The sequence below is a fragment of the Mytilus trossulus genome, chromosome 1 (genome assembly GCF_036588685.1).
Source record: "Mytilus trossulus isolate FHL-02 chromosome 1, PNRI_Mtr1.1.1.hap1, whole genome shotgun sequence".
Classification (NCBI taxonomy): Eukaryota; Metazoa; Mollusca; class Bivalvia; order Mytilida; family Mytilidae; genus Mytilus; species Mytilus trossulus.
Window position 1 is genome coordinate 71,117,833 of NC_086373.1, and position 23,173 is coordinate 71,141,005.

Consider the following 23,173-nt stretch of genomic DNA (forward strand, 5'->3'; position numbering starts at 1 on the left):
GAAACCAGTTCACATTGACTGAATCCTTAGTCTGTTATCACGAAACCAAAAAAGGTTTACCAAGTTGGTTTTCACTTTTATCATATTTTGACAATGATAATTTTGATAATTTTCTTTAAATTTTAAGAAGGGAAAATTCTGTTAACACTTAATTTTAAGCGTTTTCTTTTATTAATCATTCAATATTCATTATATTTTTAGACCACGAATTTCTCTTATCTTTATTTTTTTTGCCCGTTTTTCTCTAATCTTCATTTTTTAAGGGCATTATTCTCTAATCATTTAACCCCATCCAAACCCTCTTATATAGTTTGACGACTATTGATTTCGAGGTAATGTTTATGGTCCTGTACATGTGACTTTGAATTTATTGGCAATGTTGCTGGCCCTCAGATTTTATTTTTTTTAATTTTCAAACTTTCCATTGTTCAGTAAAGTATGATACAAGTATTAGTGTTCAAGTACCTGGCACAAAACAGTATGATGGAAATTTATGTATTACTGAAAAATTATTACACCAGGGTTTTCGATATCACAAACTAGTCAAAACATTTACTAAATTTTATCATCGGTATAAAGACATCATTCGTAAATATAGCTCAACATGCAGACTTTTTATACGTTCAGGTATTTCACATCCAATTTTTTATGGAAATATTCTTTATAAAGCACAAAGGTGTCAGTATTCACCTCATAAACTTACAAAACCTTTGAATAGACTTATTAAGAAGGGATATAATTACGATACTGTTGTCAAGTCATTAAAGATTGCATATTTTGGCGTTAATATTGAGTCACTGATAATTTAAGGTCTTTGCGTCGGAACTAAACACATGTATTCTAAAAACAGTTGTTGGCATGACACGGGTTATGTTCTTCTCATATATGTTATGATGGTATGATACTAAAAAGATTAAATCATCGGACTGGAGAATTTCAGAAAAGGTATCAAAATTTCATATGAATAATGTTAGCGCTTATCTGTAAATTATGAACATTCATTACTATATATATAAAACATGTATATAAATAAAGTATATACCGTTTTAAGCATCTAAGTTTACTAATCGATCCATGGTGGTCATTGATATAGTATACACACGCACCCTCTCTATTTAATAAACTCTGTGACCGCCGTGGATAGTAAACTTGAAAAGGATAGCAGATGGAATTCTGAAAATACACTTTATTAGTATATGATGTACACAGGCACTTGTCTCGGAAAAAAATTCCTATGATATACCATTACGGTATATATAATATTTTGTTTTTTTCTGAGACACTATAACATTAAAGTATATATATAGGATAAATGTTTTTTTTCTGAGACAAGTGCCTGTGTATATGTATGTTCAAGTAAAAACACTCGCTGAGTGCTCCTTAACTGGAGAGAAATAAAAGAAAAGATTAAATAAGAAACTAAAAATAGAACCACGTGGTCTTGTTTCACTTCCCTCAAAACAAACATGGAAGTTGAAGTGGGAGGACCGGACACTACAGATAAGAATGATACACTCATAAAACCGTCTGCTGTCAAAGCTACGGGACAGTTTATAAAATTTCAGACTGCAAATGAAAATGCTAAACCAACTGAAAATGAAACTTCTGTCCATGATCGTTCAGAAACAGACGAAAAAAGTGAAAATTCGACACCCAAGTACCCGGAAGGGAAACTTTGTGGTTGGTTAATTATAACTGCTCGCGGTTTAATCAAAACAAATCGACAACGATGGTGTGTGTATGGCGACAAAACATGTAAACTTTATTATTACAGGAGTCAAAATGACATAGTCCCACTTGGAGAGATTGACATTTCCAGAGCAACATTTCACTTTGAACCTACTGTTGATAAACCAGGGGCTTTCCAGATTAGGTGATATACTGAGTTCCTATATATTAACTTTATTAAGATCATAATTTAGGCAAAAATTTGCAAGCAATTATGATTATTTAGTTGAACAAAAAAGGGAGGAGTTAATAGATGAGGCCTTCAAGATGTCGTTCTAACCATAAATAATATGTACATGTATGCAACTAAATAATAAGAGATAATTTCAAATATAATTTTGTGCTGCAAAGATGACAAAGCCAACTACATTGTATCAGTCATCAGCCACTCTTAATGTATATGGGAATACGTACAGAACCTACTCAAATCAAATGCATGATGACTTATTTCCATAGGTGGATGTGACCTTCATTTATGTAATGAGACCTTTTAAAAATGTTAAGAATGGTTGATGTAACCATTTAACTTTTGAAATAATAGCCCACATAATATCTTCTGAGCAAGTTGTCTTTGATTAAACTGTGTAAGATTTAATGTGATGTCACAGACATACATGTAGATATATTTATACAGTATACATACATCATGTACTTATATCATACAAAAAAAAACCAATACAGAAACATTTTCTTTGAAATGCTAATGCCTATCTGAACTAACCTTGTTCTTAGTCATTCTTATATTATTTCTGTGCAGAATTTCTAACTTCTATCTTACAAGGTCAGATTATGAAAACCTTTGCTCTCTGTTGTTGTTGTATGTTGATGTCTAGGTATACATTTGTGTCATTTGTAATTGGGTAACCTTGTGATATTTTAATAAATGTCAGGATGATAACAAAAGTCATAACTATAAGATAAATCTACCATGATATGTGCTTGACTAGCAGACTGAGAATCGTTGTTATTTCTTTAAATCATGAGGCTACAGATGGCAAGAGGACAGTCAGCCTTATTACATTAAACTCTGACGCCGGGAAAAAACAGTCTGCTTGTACTCTTTAATATTGCATAATTGAAGGGGAAGCTTATGTGAATTAAGAGAGCTAACTACCAATAGTAATTATACCCCACATAACAAAGTTTTGTAGGGTATTATGTTGTAGACCCTGGCATCTGTCCATCCTTTCTGTTCTTGTCATCACACTTCCTTCTAAATCACACAACATAATTTTAGGAAACTTTGTAGATAAATTTGTATTTATGACAAATTATGTAGATGGGCATAAGGACAGTAAATAATGATTCAATCTTTTTTCTAGAAGTTATGACTCTTTCAAACTTAGAATTGTGGCCCAGTTATACTACCTTGTACTACAAGAGCTTAATTTTGTCATACAACTCCTCTGAAACCACACAACAACATTTCATGAAATTTTATAGAAAGTATGGGAACATTATGTAGATACATGTATGTATGCAATTCCACAAGTATTTTTAATCTGTTGTCTTTTGTATGTGTTATAATATAAGTCTAACAAATATCTAGAGATTTTGTTTGCCCAGTGACAATATTGAGTCATGGGAAATATGAGCATGCTCACAAAGGTTCTTTAATTTTGATCTGAATGACATATACATGAATGAATATATTTACAGGTCAGATAATAGAGAACATGTGTTAGATGCATCCAATCGCCATACTATGATGTATTGGTTACAAGAATTACAGAAAAGACGTAGGATTTACAATAGTAATCAATCTTCTAAACTAACCAGACCAGTTAAGGTATTTTGATACAAACATTTTACATGAGAATCAGACTGTATCCAGAAGGTTCAATGACTAAATCATTCCTTTGGTCTGGTAAATTATAAAAACAAAGAAAAACTTGAGCTGAATCGAAAAACAAACTTATATTTTGTTAGACATTCCATCCTGCTTCCTTGAATCAGTATCAAAATGTTGTATATTTAGGGGCAAGCTGAAGGACGCCTCTGGGTGTGGGAGTTTCTCGCTACATTGAAGACCCATTAGTGGCCTTAGGCTGTTGTCTGCTCTATGGTTGGGTTGTTGTTGCTTTGACACATTCCCCATTTCCATTCTCAATTTTATATGTTGTGTACAAGTTGTAATGTTGTACAAATTATAATTTGTACAGATTTTTTGTTCAAGTTTATATCAGTGTTTTATGATACAATAAACATTATATGACCACAAAAAGACTTTTGATGGGTATGAATATGGTATAAGGAGAAAAATAAAATTAGAATTGAAACCATTCAGGTATGCTCATTTCAAGCTTGAGGACAAGGAGACGAGCCCTATGACTAAATGTTAGGTTGAAGTATATAAATTTGAATTTAAAACATTAAACTAGTACATTTTAGAAGATAAACTTGTATCACTTGATGCAAGAAGGTATATGTAAAAAAAACTTATAACTTGCACAAAAACCCTGTACAAATTATAATTTGTACAAACTTACATCTTGCACACAACATATATAAGTAATGTTTTCAACAATTTATACAAATGAACAAGAAACATTAAAATCATTTCTTTTATATGTTATATCTGACCATTTCTGGTAAAATTGCTTAATGGAATGTAACTGGTAACAATTTTTAATTGGAGAACCTAAATCAATACTGAACTTATCTTCCTCAACATTTCATTTTTACATTGGATCATGAAATATATGAAATGGTTTATTGCAATATGTTAGATTAAAAGTGGAGAGTTATACAATGTACAAGTAAAAATTACTAAGATTTCAATATGGAGAAAATTAAAATTTGGTTCATTTCATTGACTCTAAAGAACCTTTAACTCACAAAGAATGCATCAGTATTTATCAGTTATTGGAAAGATTAGTATGAATATATACATATATATATATATAATTGATTAATTTATTTTCAGAGGCCACAACGTTTGAGTGGACTTGATACGCCTAAAATAGATAATGGGAAAGAAAACGATGGGCAGGCAACTGAAAAAGATCTTTCTCCTGGCAGCACAGTCATTGTCCCAGAGATTGTGGTGCCCTCATATTCACCACTTTCTGTTTGCACAGGTGATACCATTAAAAGGTCACATACAGGGTCATTTTCATCATTGAAAACAGATATAAGGGATGCCATAGGTGCCATAATGAATGGACAAAGCATTACAGGTTGTTGACACTTTCTTCACAATCCCAAACCTGCTTCACGCTGAAAGTTACAAGGCACATAAGCAAGCAGATGTATAACTTTGTTGCAAGTTAACATGCTGAATTAATAATCTCACACTTTGCTTGAAACTTTCAAAAATATATTTAATATATATATGCACTAAACCTTTTACAAGTAATAGACCTCTTAGATTTTAAGAAGATAAAAGTTTTTCAAACAATGTATAATAGTTGATATATACAGTACCAGACGATGGGACACAAACTCCCAACATGTTATTAATCTTATAACTGCAGTCAGGCTTTTATAAATGTACAAAACGTCTCACTGCCATTTTCAAGATTACCCATGAACTGGTTTGAGAAGAATATGTTCTTTTCAGTACAATGTAGTTTTCTTTGTAAGAATCTATTTTGTAGACCATGTCTGGAAAATGCACTGATTCAGGAATATAAATAAGTACCTTACTGCATATTTTGAGTAAGATTTTGAAAAGATTTCAAGTATTTCATTGGTTATTATTTCCTGAAACACACAATGAATATCCATGATATTGTTGATTACCATCACCAATCATTAGAACTTTGTTCAATAAGTGGTGTTTACAAATAATGTAAAATTTTTGTTGAGGTTAATTGTTAAACAACTTGCTTGAAAATTAATTTTAATAGAACCTAGCACCATCACATTACTATCGATAAGGTAAAATACTGTTTGTTATATATATAAAAAAAGCTTTACTAAGCTAGAAATGCACAACTACCATTATAAATTAGTAGATTAGATTGTTGAACATTGTATATTTTCTTCTATTTTATCCACTAACAATTTCATAGTTTTACAGTAAAACTATGAAAAAGTTGGCATAAAAAGTATATCAAAAATTAATCCTTAGAAGGCCATATTTAATTTATTGAGAAACACCATTTACAAAACAGTTCTTTCAATTATACACATTTAGCAAAAGGCCAATTATCAACCAGAAAGTTCAAATTTTGATAAATAGCATACATTGTAACTTATCTAGTATTGTCTTAAAATTCAACATAACCAAGGTAATTTTCAGGTAATTTTTTCTTCACTTTATGTTTCTCATATTTAATTTCTGCTTTTATATACATGTATTATTAACAGCTAATAAATTAACGAGAATATACCATTATTTTTTAGGGAAGTTAGGAGGTGGTAAAGTATCAAAACCTTCACCTTCACCTTCATCAGCAAGTACAACTAGTGATGATTGGACTCTTCTGGAAAATTCTGAACAGGCAAAATCTCTAAAGACCCAAAACCCGCAGAACAAAATCATGAACGCTTTTAGTAAAATTAAAGTAGGAAAAAAAGGGAATAACTCTACATCACCTACAGATAATCAAGTTTGTCATAGATGTAAACAGTTGCAATCCCAGTTATCAATGTCAAAGGAAGAACATCACTCGACAGAAGATGAACTTCAGGCCCATAGAGAAATTGTTCGTATACTGCAGAAAGAACTGGACAAACTCAGTAGAGATGTTTTTTCTAGGTACAAATTAACCAACATTACTTGATATATAAAAAGAATATATTTACCACTAAAGAACTAGTTACAGTATTAGTGAATACAGCTATGGGGCCAAAAGTGTCTTAGCGCAGCAATATTTCAATTTTTAAATCATAAACCACTCTATCTTTCACAGAATTATAAATAAGACATTTCTTACCTAATATTTATAAAAATTTCACCATCAGAACCAAACCTGTTTGTGATCAAACTGATTGTAGCCTTTTTAAAAATATCCATTTTAAAATAAAATAAAAATAATATGACTCATATTTTGAAAATGCATATAGATTGATAAGTGCCAGGCTCTTTGAAACTTCCAGTTTATACATGTTCAAAAAAGTGAATGTATAAATTTGATTTGTACTATATAATGAAACTTATATATTTGTAAGAAATGAGGCAGATGACAAAGACAGAGAAGGGTTGTTGAAAATGGTGGCTGAAAGGGATAAACATATCACAGAACTACAGTATTCTATTGTCAATCTCAAAGAGGAAAAGGAACATCTGTCTCAGAAACTAAGGTAAAGTGTTCATCAAGACACCCACTGGTAAAAGTAAACTTTCATACATAAATAAAATTTTATTTTGCCAAAAAGATGGAAAAAAGTTAACTTGCAAAATAAATTGGCTTTAAGACCAAATGCATAGTCATTTTAGAGCTAGACTTAGGCATCAACACTATATTACTTTGTGATATGTCAGTTTAAGTGGTATAAAGTTGATTATATTTGGTATGCAGCTTAATAAGCATTATCATATCTCATTTCCATGAAGATTCTTTGGCCCTGCCACTCAGTCATGGTCTGTTGACTTTGAATCTGGGCTAAATTTACATGTTAAAGTTAACGTTGAAGTCAGTTTATTACAGGAACATATTATGATAAGTCATTGGTATTAAGTGTGCATTGTTTAATCTTTTGCACATCTCATTGGCTTGGGGATTATTTGGTCATGCAACTTAAGTCATTGTTTCTTGTTTTTTGTCCAGCCTGCAACTTTTGTTGCATAAAGCTCGACATAGGGATAGTAATCCGGCGGTGGCAGCTATTGCGGCTGCGGCAGTGTTAGCCAACTTCTTAAAAGCTTTATATTTTAGAAGGTAGAAGACCTAGATGCTTCATACTTTGTATATCGATGCCTCATGTTACGAACTTCTGTCAGTCACATGTCCAATGTCCTTGTCCTCATTTTCATGGTTCAGTGACTACTTGAAAAAAAAGTTAAGAATTTTTGTAATGTTAAATTCTCTCTTATTATTTGGATAACTATATTTGGCATGTGCGTACCTTGCAAGGTTCTCATGCCTGTCAGACAGTTTTTACTTGACCTCTACCTCTTTTCATGGATCAGTGAACAAGGTTAAGTTTTGGTGGTCAAGTCCATATCTCAGATACTATAAGCAATAGGTCTAGTATATGCGGTGTATCGAAGGACTGTAAGGTGTACATGTCTGCCTGGCATGGTTCATCTGACGTTGACCTCATTTTCATGGTTCAAAGGTCAAAGTTTAGTTTTCTTGGTTTATGTTAAGTTTATGTGACAGTTGTAATAAAGCTTTATATTTAGGACTATCAACATAATATCAATGATTAGTAAAGAAGGTGCGACATTTCAGTGTGTGCACTCTTGTTAAATTTTTGCATAGTTTACATTTTAAAGTTTTGCCATTTTAATTTAAACTTTTATACATTGTACTATCAAATGACATAAATACAAGGCATATCTCTGTGTCAGCAGTGTAACCAGTAATAAAAACTAATACATGTACATAAGCAATCATACCACATCTTCTTTTTTATGCCCTCGCTACAAAATGTTAGGGGGATATTAATGTATCCCTGTCTGTTCATCTGGATAAGGATACAATGTTTGTCCAGCTACCTCCTCAAACAGTTTTGGAGGTACAACTTTAATATTTTGCAGGATGTTCATACACATAATGAAGGTGTGCATGGCCACAGAATTTTCATATTTTTTTCAAATATTCTGAAAATTACAGGTAGATGGACTTGGTCATTTTTTGGGGTACTAGCTGCATAAAAAGATCATGGTTTGTCAGGCATTTTATCCTACAGTTACATCATCATACATAGTGTTAAATTTTTATTTTCCTATGGTCAGGCAAGTGTGTCATTTGTGACTTACAGACAGCATAACAATTATAACAATTCCAGGTTGTATGCCAACATCACTGTATTTCCAATCTAAAATATGTGGATTTATACTAAATATGGCAGAGAAGAAAAAGGGAGGAGAGGCATTGTCCATATCTAGTTTGGATTTCTAATGATAAAATATTATTAACAAGGTTATTAACAGGAAATGATGTGTAGTTTTAAAAAAAAATCCAAGAAAACTATTAAAGTATTTGTTCCTAACATATTAAAGAGATAGAAGTTTTTTTTTAAACTGGAACAGATATAATGGCATTTTTCATAACAAAGTAACAAATATATGTTTGACAGAGGTCTGGATATTTGCAAAATCAATAGAAATATTTAATTTTCTTTTGCAGGTCAATTGATGGAGAAACAGGTGAATTGTCAGAACAAGTGACTATGTATCAAGATATGTTAAAAGCCAAAGATGATACTATCATTCAACTGACCAATGAAATCACAGCATTGGAGAAAGAAAGGAATAATAATCAAACTAACACTCAAAACAGTGATGATGTCAAAAATTCAGAAAATACAAGACAATCTGTTATTATTGTGTCAGATACTCAGGAGCTAGCTAGATTAAAGGTATGATTATAGGTATTAGGGAATAAGAAAAAAGTTCAGTTTTGTAGAAATGGTACAGTATGAGAAATTTTCTCCTAATATGTCAAGAGAAAACATATTTTATTCAATGCAACCGCCCAAGGCGTCTCCCCTTTAATATCTGAATTGGAAGCACCTACTATGGATTAGTTTTATCATTACAAGTCGCTTCCCATGCTTCAAATGATAAAAAATATTATTTTACATTTTTGCAGGACATGTGTCAAGCATATGAACTACAAAACAAATTTTTAACCAAAGAAATTTTAGAACTCAACTACCTCAGACAAAATGATCAAGCCAATGAAAAAGCTCTTATGATGTAAGTTATTTGTAATTAATAATTGATTATTTCTTGTGTGATAAAGTCTTGATATAAAAATTAAAAGATGTGGTATGATTGCCAATGAGACGACGCTCCACCAGATACCAAATGATGTAGAAGTAAATAGATATAAGTTACTTTACAACCTACAATAATGTGCAAAGTCCATCAATTGCCCAGAAATAATTTCAAATGACAAATGTAAAACATTTCAAACAAAATTAACTGCTTGATCTATATGTACAAAACAATAAACAAACAAAAAAATATGATATACCTGTACAGCAGCAAACAAAAACCACTTAATTGTATCTATGATAGTATGAATGATTTGTAATGTAGCTAAAATTTCATTTGCAACTTAATAGGAGTAATGCAAAATTAGAAGCTCAGTATTTCCAAACAAGAAGCAAATATTTAGTCTTGTTTCAAGAAATAAAGAAACCTAAACAAGGTTTGTATTTTTTTATTTAACATATATATATATAGCTAAAATGAGTTAATTAATTTTGATTTGATAACTAAGACTTTTCATAAGTCAGTTATAGAAATAAAGTTCTTTGCTCAAATTTCCCTGTAGTGTAAATTAATGAAAAATTATATTATATAGATCATACGTTTCATTTTTAATTGTTTGATTGTATTAAATTTCATATCTATTTGATTCTACTTCTTAGTATAAATTTTAGTTTAAGAATGCTTTTAATGTGTTACATAATGTTCAGGACAATATCTGGAAACATGTACTTCTCTTTCAAATGATTGTTCACAACTATGAAAATTGGTACTGTGTTCTCACCCATATGGAATTTATTGATCTGAATATATCACATCAGGTCACTAGCACACTTTGTAACTTATATTATTGCATAGCAATATGATATTTTCCACAGAAACGTCAATAACAAAAAAATCTTAGTTCAACCAATTTTTACTTTCAAATATTATATTGCTATACAACATCGTAGAACATAATTCTACTCGGGATAATATTCCCCAATATTCAAGCCATAACCCTATGATATTATATTGAATTAGTAGTAAATTGTTATTATTTTAAGGCGAGGAAGGAAATCAGAAAGATGATGTTGTCAGCCAATTGTTGAAAGAAGCTATGGCATTTGAAAATGATGAAGCAGAAAGTCTTGAATTCCAGCTGACATCAAGGTACTAGCTATCTAATTATGATGTCCTTACCATCTTTTAAGACTCTTTTGATATTCATAAGTGTGAAGTCTATTTTTATACGTCTGTCAAAGACAGGACCCATTATGGTATACAAATGTCAGGTGTCCGTCCATCCGTCTGTCTGTCCGTCTGTCTGTCCATCTGTCTGTCCTGCGTAAACATGTCGCACCCTAACTTGAGAACGACTTATCCAAATTTCCTGAAACTTGATAAAGTTGTTTCTTATGATGGTCAAATGATCTGTATACTTTTTGGTGAAAATTAGATTTAAACTTTTTGATTTACGGCACTTTGTAACTAAAACAGGGTTGTGTTTTTTTCACATGTCGCACTGTATCTCAAAAACGATTCTTGATTATGGCTTAAAACTTTAAACACTTCTTAGTTATATTAATCTTAATATCTGTATACTTTTTGGTGATTATTCAAAATTTCATTTTTGAGTGATTGAGTATTTTGTAAAAAAGGGGAGTTTTTTTTACATGTTGTGCCGTATCTCTATAACAATTTATGAGTATTGCTGAAAACTTTACACACTTCTTTGTTATATTGATCTAAAGATCTGTATACTTTTTGGTGGTGATTAAAAATTTAATTTTTGAGTAATTGAGTATTTTGTTAAACAGGGGAGGGTTTTTTTACATGTCGCGCCATATCTCAAAAATAATTTATGATTATTGCTTAAAACTTTACACACTTCTTTGTTATATTAATCTAAAGATCTGTTTACTTTTTGGTTATGATTCAAAATTTTATTTTAGTAATTTTTAGTTTTTTGTAAAAAAAACCAGGGTGGGGGGTTTTCTGTGGTGTCTCAAAAACTATATATGTTTATTGCTTAAAACTTTCTCAGAAACTATTTATGATTATTGCATATAACTTCCACATAAGACGTCGGGCATATCATGCGCTCATGGCACAGCTGTTTATTGCTGAACTAGTGCACAATTTTATTTAGGGACAAGCTGAGGACCGTCTATTGGTGCAGGATTATCAGCATTACATTTGTCAAAAAGGAAGAAGTAATTTTATTTATTTTATCTTACATGGTAAACTTAATATATTTGATTTTATGATATTTTGAAGATGTGATTAATTTAGATTATAAATTTCAATGCAAGTTATCATTATATATTTGTAGATATGACCTTGACATATTATCTTGTTTTTGTAGTGGACAGGAATATGACCGGTATGGATTTGTAGATATGACCTTGACATATTATCGTGTTTTTGTAGTGGACAGGAATATGACCGGTATGGATTTGTAGATATGACCTTGACATATTATCTTGTTTTTGTAGTGGACAGGAATATGATCAGTATGGATTTGTAGATATGACCTTGACATATTATCTTGTTTTTGTAGTGGACAGGAATATGATCGGTATGGATTTGTAGATATGACCTTGACATATTATCTTGTTTTTGTAGTGGACAGGAATATGACCGGTATGGATTTGTAGATATGACCTTGACATATTATCTTGTTTTTGTAGTGGACAGGAATATGATCAGTATGGATTTGTAGATATGACCTTGACATATTATCTTGTTTTTGTAGTGGACAGGAATATGATCGGTATGGATTTGTAGATATGACCTTGACATATTATCTTGTTTTTGTAGTGGACAGGAATATGATCGGTATGGATTTGTAGATATGACCTTGACATATTATCTTGTTTTTGTAGTGGACAGGAATATGACCGGTATGGATTTGTAGATATGACCTTGACATATTATCTTGTTTTGTAGTGGACAGGAATATGATCGGTATGGATTTGTAGATATGACCTTGACATATTATCTTGTTTTTGTAGTGGACAGGAATATGATCGGTATGGATTTGTAGATATGACCTTGACATATTATCTTGTTTTTGTAGTGGACAGGAATATGACCGGTATGGATTTGTAGATATGACCTTGACATATTATCTTGTTTTGTAGTGGACAGGAATATGATCGGTATGGATTTGTAGATATGACCTTGACATATTATCTTGTTTTTGTAGGTGTAATACCACCATTGATTTTCCCCTATTAGTCTTTGTTAAATTTGCACTTTTCAAAAAATTGTGCAAAATTTATCTTTGTTTCAAATAAAGAAATACTTGGCATGAGTAAAGTTTTATCCTGTCCAGTTTTATAGAAAAAGTTTCACATAACATTTCATTGCATATAAGAAAATAACCATCATTGGAAGTTAACCAATCAAATTTCTCCCCTTATTCTATCTGTATACAAGGTTTAGTCACCATGTAACCTCAAGATTACAAAATTTTCTACAGAACTCACAAATGAAAAATAATGGTGTTTTGAAATACCCAAGACATATGTTTATGACACAGAAATAGTTTTACTGCAATAAAATGTAGGATTAATTACCTACAACGGTCAAATTCAAGGGAATATTTTTTTAGACCTACTTTCGTATGCAACCGGATGTGATGTACCATGATTTGGTGGTATTACACCTGTAGTGAACAGGAATATGATCGGTATGGATTTGTAGATATGACCTTGACATATTATCTTGTTTTGTAGTGGACAGGAATATGATCGGTATGGATTTGTAAAGAGATACGGAGAGGATGAAGAGGAAATAGATCCTTTAGCAGTTAAAGCTGAACAATTTGAAAGACATTCAGAGGAAATAAATAATAAACTAAAGGTATTGTTTGGCAGTAATGTTTTTTTAAAGTTATATTAATTTTATTTCTGGCCATTACAGTTACTGCTTATTTACGGTAATAGCTTAAAGGAAATGAGACAGAATAAAATTGAGAAAGGAAATGGTGAATATGTCAAAGCGACAACCACCCGACCATAGAGCAGATAACAGCCGAAGGCAACAAATGGGTCCTCAATGTATCGAGAATTCCCGCACCCGTAGGTGTCCTTCAGCTGGCCCCTAAAAATATGCATAATAGTACAGTGATAATGGACGTCATACTAAACTCCGAATTATACACAAGAAACTAAAATTTAAAATCATACAAGACTAACAAAGGCCAGAGGCTCCTGACTTGGGACAGGCGCAAAATTGCGGCGGGGTTAAACATGTTTATGAGATCTCAACCCTCCCCCTATACCTCTAGCCAATGTAGAAAAGTAAAAGAATAACAATACGCACATCAAAATTCAGAAATATGTTTTTGTGTTTAAGAAATCCCTCACATTTTTTTATTACAGGATGCAGAGGAAATCCACTCCTTTAAACTGAGGTGGGAGAATTTTATGGTTGGTTTAGGTGTAAAACCACTCACACGATCATCTGAGTTGAAGAATTTGATAAGAATGGGTATTCCTAATGAATACAGAGAACAAATATGGAAAGGGTAAGACTCTTCATTGATATCATTTAATTGCCATAAAAATTTAATTTATTTTGAAGATCTTTTTTTTTCAAAAAGTAGTGAGGATCATTTATTAAAGGTATTAATTTTTGTTGTTTAAGTTTTTAGCTAACTTATAGGATATGCATCATGCTCATTCAATTGAACTATGCATCTGGCTCAAGTGTATCTGTTTACCATTTTTGTTTCAGAATCTATAGATTATAAAATTTTATGCGTTATTTGTAAGTTCTCTTCAATTTGATTTGGCTTTCTCTATTACATTTCAACATTGTTATTACCTGAAGTTCTATGTATGGTGAAATTGAATGTGATTTTATATTTTTATAATGGAAGAACTTGACTTCTATGTTTCAGTTGTGTAAATTTTTATGTTGGAGAGACCAGAGACAAACTGGGACCCAATTATTATAAGGAGTTGGCTAATAAAACAAAGAATGCTTCCCTTAGTCCAGAAACAAAACAGGTGTGTATGGTTTTATATTAGGTTCACATGCCAAGAAATGTATCATCCCTTAAAGGTCACCCATGCCTTCATTATTTCAAAGAAGACTTTGTTTTTGTTTTGAGTGTTTGTTGGGAAGAGACAAAAGTTTGTAATGCAAAATATCCTGCACTAACTTGTGAAAAGAAGTCATATCCTCAGCTGCATATCCTGTATGTAGTAGCAAGACGGTTTACTAGTATATTTTGAAAATAAGGAATCATGACAATGTAAAGTATGTTTTTTAAACCATATTTAACAACCGAATTCACAAGAAATCTTACTTAAACCATTGTTTTTATTTTTTCTTCCAGATAGAACTTGATCTTCTAAGAACATTACCAAACAACAGACATTACGAGAGTATTGAAAATGAAGGCATAGAGAAATTACGGAAAGTTTTGTTAAGTTATAGCTGGCATAATCCAAGCATTGGTTATTGTCAGGTAAGAAAACAAGTGTTATATAATGAAGTTATCAATTTTGTGCTTTGGTATAAAGACACATTAGGTCACAAAATTTGTTTTGTGTAAATTTTCATACTCCTGGTATAATCCAAGCATTGGTTATTGTCAGGTAAGAAAACAAGTGGTATATAATGAAGTTATCAATTTTGTGCTTTGGTATAAAGACACATTAGGTCACAAATACTCCTGGTATAAAACAATAGAAACTGTTTACAATGAACATAACTAAAGGTTATTAAGATTCTTTGAATTTTCTTCTGTAATAGATACTGATTAGAAAGATAATTTGTATCCTTATCCATTCTTTTCTTGCTAGGGTTTAAACAGATTAGCAGCAATTAGTTTATTATTTCTATCAGAAGAGGAGGCATTCTGGAATCTTGTAGCTATTGTTGATTTCCTGATGCCGAGGGATTACTACAGTAAAACTTTATTAGCTGCTCAAGTTGACCAGGTAAGTTTTACAGTATTTTATCTCACCTGATCTTATTGACATGTAACAAATATTGATATCTTTTTGACCAATGGATATCATTTTCAAGGCCTGTCCAGATTTTCTAGTAATCTCTAAACTAAAAACCACTTGGCATGTTGCAATGAAACTTAAGCACATTATAATTCATCTTGATATCCAAGAAGGCCACATGCTACGTAGCTCATCTGTAGTTTTCTTTCTGTCTGAAACTGTTGAGCTAGTAATGACAATCCTCTCTAAAATCATATCTTACCATTTCAGTTTTTCGAAACAGCTGGCTTAAATTCTGAATTTAAAATCTTTGAAAAATTACAGTGAAATCATATTTCTTGTGTAGTAGCTTTAGGCTTGGTAGGTTACTGGAATAAAGGTCAATGTCACCACATCTATTGAGATAGTAAGATTTTTGGAAATATTCTCAATATATATTATCTTATAAAACACTTTTCCATTTTTTGAAAATTGGTTCAATCATGCCACAAGGGATAGGCAAGCCTATAAATTGTTGGCTCATCTTATCCAATTTCATTATCACAGCACCTGTTAAAGGATTTAAAATGGAAAAATATTTTGGTTCCTTAGTCTATCTTTTATCAAAATTTTTGATAATATCAAAGACCCTTGTTGATTTTATGGACACTCATGACTCATCAAAGATACATCTCACAACAGTAATTGATAACATGAAACTTTGACAAACAATTTCTTGCAATAGATCAAATCTTGACCTATCTTTGATGTTTTATGTGGCTTTGTATATCCCCCCCCCATAATTTGCCATATTGTAAGCTCAGGCTCACACTCTTTACATGATTGTGTCTTTTAGTAGAAGAAACTTTTGTGTCTATTAGATTCAATTGATTTTAATTCTATATTGCAGAGGGTTCTTAAAGATTTGCTCCATGACAAGCTACCAAGACTCTATAATCACTTTGAACAGTTAGATGTTGATATTTCCTTGTTTACATTTAACTGGTTCCTGACAATATTTATAGATAATATTCCAACATGTACATTCCTAAGGATATGGGACTCATTCTTATATGAAGGGAGCAAAGTAAGTAGTTCAGATAATAGATGTAACAAAAAAAAACAATTAATTTTAGAATTAAAATAATTATTACATTGGTTGCAATGAATTACATTGATTTTCGAGTTAAATGAAAACTGATAATTTCACATGTGAAATGAACATTGTTATTTCACTCTCTGACGTCATACAACAATAGGCATTGTCAAGACATCGAAAACGGTGGGTAGGAAAAAGGTATAGTTCCTTACATGTTTTACATTAATTTCTTTAATAAAAAGCAATTTGCCAATGTAATAAAAAGAATAACTAATTAAATTATTCAAATATCGAAAAATATTCAACTCTTGACCGAACAACACTGATGATTAACTCATATGCTATGCGCATTGGTGAATTAATGTGTTGTTCAGACTCATTGAATATTTTTCTCTATTTGAATACTTGGATTAGTTATTCTATAAATAAAAGTTAGAATTAAACACATTTTCCAGCATTTTTTTTTATGCGTAAATTGATCCAGGATAATTCATAATTATTACATTTTCTAATAAATTAAACTATACACTCAAGTTAGTTGTTTTATTTTAGGTTTTATTCAGGTTTGCTGTTGCCTTCTTTAAAAGTGTTGATGAGGATATTTTAGAAAAAACAACTGCCCTACAGTTGAACCATTTCATGAGAGTAATGGGAGATAAAATGAACAATCCAAAACACATATGTCAGGTACCAAATTTTAAAGTATTATTTTTACACAAATAAATCTATAAAGACATATCATAGATTGAGAGGGGAAACTTAAGGAGAAAATCATGGTAGGGTAGACTCTCTCTACTGCTACATTATAAATCCATCCTCTTTCTCTTTATCAGTTTCATTTCACATTTCACCCAAAAAGAATAAAGGACCAAAATTACCTCAAATGTCAAATTAATTCCTAAAGAATATAGAAATCATACCACATTTCCATTTGATGCATTCATTAATTTCTGTTAGTTAGAAATCCTAAAATTTGAATGAAATCACAGAAATGCGTCATAACCTTAGTTGCAACACAATAAGACTTGGATTATAGCATAAAGAATGCTGTAGGAAATCTTTTGTAAACCATAATAAAGATCTTACCAAGTATAGTTTTATTGGCCCATGGTAATAGGAAACCCTCTATTGACCTTTAGTTTCTTGAGTAACCCTCCTCCTGTTAATCCAGTTGAGGTAATAGATACACAATATATAAAATATTCTAACATGATGTCCTTCAAACGCTTTGAGTACACACCTGTGGTAACATTTGAATATATTGCATGGGCTGTTCCGATCGTACTCCCACGTCATATGTTTTTTTATGAATGAGTTTGCGATGTCATAAAACGATGATGTTAGAATATGAGCATTTTACGGGAAAATACACGCTTGTATTACCAAAAATCATCACAACATGGAAACGTAAACAAACGATGCTAAAATGTGGTATAAGCCATATTTGTTTAAACATTTAAGACATATAAGTAACTTATCATTTAAATTAATTCAAACTATATCTATATACGTTATTTTAAATAGTTTAAGCAGGTCACTTATTCAGTTGGCTCCGTTCTTTTACACCAGTTTAATAGTGTGTTTATGTCTGGGAATGGCAATTATTTGCCTCCACCTAGAGCGCTTCGATCCAAAGGGATTGCCGTATTTGACCTATTAGAATCGAAATAATTCATGTGGGCTTGAATATATCTAGATTTTACCACAGGTTGTCCCTTTATGCCGATATTTTACCCCTCGCTATGGCTCAGGGTAAAATATTTGTCATAAAGGGCCAACCCGTGGTAAAATCACGATATATTCAAGCCCCCATGAATTATTTCTTAAATATTGTTTGAGTATTTTTTATTCCAGCTTGCCTTTAATTGGATCAATCCATTTCCAATGAGGATGATAAGTACCAGAAGACAATTCCATCTGCAGCATGTTAAGGTAACTAACAAGGTTATATTTAGGTTTCTTACGGTGTTATTAGAGGATGATTAAGATGGTACCCAACACTTGAACTAAAATTAATTTGGCTCGTTTAATTTTCATAAAATTTTGACAAAGTATTTACTTTGACCCTTTGACAAAAATATAAAAATTTCAAAAAATTTGAACCAACCGTTTTATCAGAAAAAATACACTGGTTATATAGCAGTTTGATAAATGCTTATTTTGATCATTGAGAAGCTTGATATTCCCTTTTAATACAACACAACATAATTAAAACGTTTAGCTGATTTTACAGAGTTGTCTCCCTGAGTTTTTCTTTGTTTTTTGTTTTGAGTGGTTTACTGCAACTTTTTAACTTGTTTTTAACTTTTTGTGTGTAGCATTTGCTACTTCTGTTTGGATTGATAGATATCTATAAATTAAACTAAACCACCTCATTTATAATCAAAGTTAAAATTTTAACATTAAAATTCAAGGTAAAATATCAAAAAATTAAGATAACTTTTGTGCTAGTATTTCACTATAAATTGATGTATAGATAATATAGATGATGATATGGGGGTCAAGTTGATTCTCAATGTCAAAAAAAATTATAAGGTCGAAAAATTTTAGTTTCTTGTTAAAAAGATACATTGTTTGCTATTACAAATTGATTTCCCAGCTAAAAAATTATGGGTTGTTCACCATTTATGTAATGTCCACCAAAATACATTGTGCTTGGATTTTTGTCTGACAAAACTTTATATTGAAAGAGAACAGACTCTGAATTTATTCTTAATTTAAAATTGATGAAATTAAATTGCTTTACTTACACAAGTTAATTATATGTTTCTGTGCCTTCACACTAAAAATTTCAATTTGGTTATTACTGACAGATGGTTTTCTAGCTTATTGATTATCTTTATGTAATGTTTCAGAATGAACTAGCTGAACTGGATAGAATGAGAGGGAATTTACGGGACAACCAGAGATGTGGCGGAGATCATGATGATAGTAGCGGTGATGATCAATGATTCATTAAGAGACTACCAGAAATGTGTTAGAGATCAGTGATTTAATTATCCACGGGACAGGCTTAATTGTGGTGGAGATCAGTGATTTGTCCACAAGACAAGCAGAATTATGGTTGAGATCCTGATAATAGCAGCAGAGATGATCAATGATTTTTAGTCAAACATACAGTATTGATTTTCATTGTAATTCTAGTTTTATGCTTTACTGTTCAAAATTAGTGTTACTGTCAATTCAAACTTTTTTCATTGGATACCAAATTTCATGGATATATTTAAACTACAAATTTAAATGTAAAATTCAACATAGTACAAAGGAGTAGGGGCAATAAGGCCCTTATTTGGCCCAAAAATTACTGCAAATTTAAAATTTATCATACATATTCTTAAATTACTGAAAACTTGACTAGGGTATAAGGTACTATGAAAAACAAAACAAATTTGACATCAAACAAGTTACCATGGCAACCAAATCATGACCTTATTTGCATATTTTGTTGAATTCGTAATTTTCCTTATTTTTTTCATCAAATTTTAAGTATATTTTAGATTGAAAAAGAAACAAGTTTATATTTGGTGGGATTGTGCCAATAGTTGCAATAAAGTTTCTGTTAAATTATTTTTTTGTTTCTCGGCTGCGCAGGATGTTTCCACAACGGAAATATAGAGAAAATACTGCATAAATTCTGTATTTTTCATCGTTTTTGTGAACGAGGACATATTATGACGTAATCGTAATTATGTTTTTCATTTATATTTCTTGACCCTAAGTATTTCTAAACATTATGTGCCAATTTGAAATGGTTATCAAACATTTTATTTTCTTGGGCCAACAGTAGGCCTTAATGCCCCTACTCTTTTTCTATTGACATATAATCAAGCTTTGGAAAAATCATAAAATTCAATATCCACAAAAATCAATCCACCAAATTTGCTTTTCAAGAAAAATAAATGATTTCACAGTTTGCGATAACTGTTTAGTAAAAATTTGGTGCAATATTTTTTTTGTAATGTCAGAAAAAATTATATAATTATTTAAAGTTATTTGTAAAAAGCATTTATTTTGTTTTTGCAGAAAAAATAGCTAACTTTTTACATGCTATTTGGTTACATGATTGTGATAACCCTGAAAATCGTGAAATGATAAGGAGCGAATAATTATATCACAAGGAGTCGGTTGTACTGAGCAATGACTTTATTTCTTCAAGCATCTAACTGTGAGGGGGATAGGACCTTTATCAGGACTCCAGGATCAGGTGTTTTTAAGCTCAGGATTCCGTGATCCGGGAATTATTTTTTTTCGAATTTACTCTATTTAAATTCTGGACCTCAGGATTTCATGTTTTTAAGTGTGGGATTTCGGGATCTGGACCCCTCCTATTTCCCTCATCTGTCTACCCTGCCATACCTTGTGTATTAATGATCTCTCCTCTTACAGCAGATGTAAAAGATTCAATATTTTTAAAATCTATAATTTAAAAATGTTGATTTTTCTTGTAAGTGATTTTCATAACTACCAAGCAGTCACATACTTTGAATTCATTTATTTTTGTGGGCATAAGTTTTCATGGATTGCTGAAATCTTGCATATTCGTGGATATTTGATTTCGTGGTTTTGCAAATCTCTGTATACACATCCTATTGAAAATATGATATTCGTTGAACATTTTATTTCGTGGTTCACCTGTACTCATGAAACCCCCAAAAAATTGGTATCCAACGGATAATAATGAATCCACAGTACTATTTGACACACAAGGTGGGAACACCTCATAATTTCTTTCATTGTTCTAGCTCTAGATTAATTTAAACTACCGGTAAACATTCAGATAATTTCATAAAAGATTTCTAGTCCCAAGTTAAAATGAAAGGCAGTTTGATGTGTATAAAGAAATGTATTTACATGTAAATCATTCCTATACTCCATAATTTATAGTATTGTTGATTATTATTGTTTTTGTACATAAGATTTAATACTGTTGATTTAAGGTAGCACAATACAAAGATTTTATAACTCTAACTCCCAAGTTTTAAAATGCTGTCACTTTCTTAATAATGCTTGAAAATTTATAAAAACGGTAGTTTTGGATAGCTAACAGATACTACTTCAGATTAATGCAATGTTAGTATTATGCAACAATTATGTAACCAATTATAATGTTAACTGTGTCAAAAATACTTTCACCAAATTTCCACTTTAAAATGAAATTAGCTTCTGCATATGTATCTATAGAGGGTTGATTTTATTATATGTTGTTCCTATGGCCATTCTCTACAAAAGGGTGTCTCAGATTTCAGATAGAATGTAAAGAACAAATTTTACACCTAATTAAACAATATCTGCTTTTATGTGGTTTATAGGATGTTTACAATAATTAGAGATTTGTGAGAGAATGGAATACCATAGAGACAATCTGACAATACAATAGACAATACTTTATTAATAAACCTCAGACACATAGGTGTACAAGAGGACATCATATATACACGTATACACATGTTTATACTCAATACATTCACACTAAACATAATAATGCTACATACATGAGAGAATATAGCAAATGTCAATTTACAAACTACCATAACTTTCAACTAAAAACCAACATAAATCACAAGTATCGTGTAAGAATTTTTAAAAATATTGCTAAGTTTTTGTAAAGTTCTACATGACAAAATGTTAAAAGCTGTTTCAATTTGTACTCCGTTGGATTTGCAGTATAATATTGTGGAATATATTTATTTCTAAGCAGTTTTATTTCCTGTTTTTGACATTTAAAAAGATAATGAAATTCATCCCCTATTCCATTTCCACAAAGATGACAAATTCGTGCATTTTTTGGAATTCCGGACCATCTTCCCGTTTCTACAGGAATTTTTAAATTTGAACATCTGAGTTTTGCCATATAAATCCTGTCACACAGCTTCAACTTTATCAAATAGGTTTCCAAACGAAATTCCTCTTTATAAAATGAATAAAATGCACCTCTTGAAGAGTTATTCATTTGTGAAAACCAATGTTGGATGAATTGATCATTCAGTTTTTGTGAAATAATGTTCTTTAATCCCAGTTTATCCAATGGAAGTTGATTTTGCCAAATAAAACTAATTCCATTTTCATCAAATATGGATTTAACGTACGTAATCCATTTAAATTTGGTGGGGTTTTGAAAATGTAATTTGAGCATTAATTTATACATAATGGAAGATAACTTGTTATTTTCCGATACCAAGTTATTCCAAAACAACACCATTTTACGTTTAATAATGGTTTCCAAAGGGAATCTTCCGAGTTCCCCATACACCATATAATTTGGTGTACTGCTTCTTAATTTCAAAATGTTTTTGCAAAATTGAAGGTGTATTTTCTCAATGCTTTCTTTATTTTCAAATCCCCATACCTCTGAAGCATATAATAAAACAGGACTAACCAATGAGTCAAAAAGTTTTAGCTGCAAATCGACGGGAATACATATATTTTTTATTTTTCGGTATAGAGCATACAAAGACTTCTGTGCTTGAACAAGAAGTTTTTTTCGTGCTGTACAAAAGCTACCGTTGTAATTGAAAAGTACACCAAGGTAGCAGTAGGAATCAACTATTTCAATTTTTTCACCATATATCATAAAATTCTGAT

At 31.0% G+C, this 23,173-nt stretch overlaps 1 protein-coding gene across 2 annotated transcripts; it reads left to right on the forward strand.

The window, feature by feature from the left end:
* Positions 1-1,462: 1,462 nt before the first annotated feature.
* Positions 1,463-21,952, forward strand: LOC134683793 (TBC1 domain family member 2B-like). 2 transcript variants are annotated; one of them, XM_063543103.1, is made up of 18 exons: positions 1,463-1,873; positions 3,388-3,517; positions 4,655-4,907; positions 6,079-6,433; positions 6,847-6,978; positions 8,973-9,204; positions 9,438-9,544; positions 9,916-10,001; positions 10,609-10,714; positions 13,285-13,411; positions 13,933-14,078; positions 14,454-14,562; positions 14,895-15,026; positions 15,364-15,501; positions 16,403-16,579; positions 17,144-17,278; positions 18,446-18,523; positions 19,447-21,952. In XM_063543103.1, the coding sequence occupies exons 1-18, from the start codon at positions 1,467-1,469 to the stop codon at positions 19,540-19,542; spliced, it is 2,946 nt and encodes a 981-aa protein (XP_063399173.1). In that variant the 5' UTR covers positions 1,463-1,466; the 3' UTR covers positions 19,543-21,952. The 2 variants fall into 2 exon arrangements, with proteins under 2 accessions (XP_063399173.1, XP_063399179.1); XM_063543109.1 differs by having other exon boundaries at positions 4,655-4,808.
* Positions 21,953-23,173: the final 1,221 nt, after the last annotated feature.

Excerpts from the sequence above, each read along its gene's own strand:
- LOC134683793 (XM_063543103.1), top strand. The coding sequence starts at position 1,467 with ATGGAAGTTGAAGTGGGAGGACCGGACACTACAGATAAGAATGATACA. Across the intron at positions 10,715-13,284 it reads GAATTCCAGCTGACATCAAG|TGGACAGGAATATGATCGGT; the intron begins GTACTAGCTATC and ends CTTGTTTTGTAG. Across the intron at positions 13,412-13,932 it reads AAATAAATAATAAACTAAAG|GATGCAGAGGAAATCCACTC; the intron begins GTATTGTTTGGC and ends TTTTTATTACAG.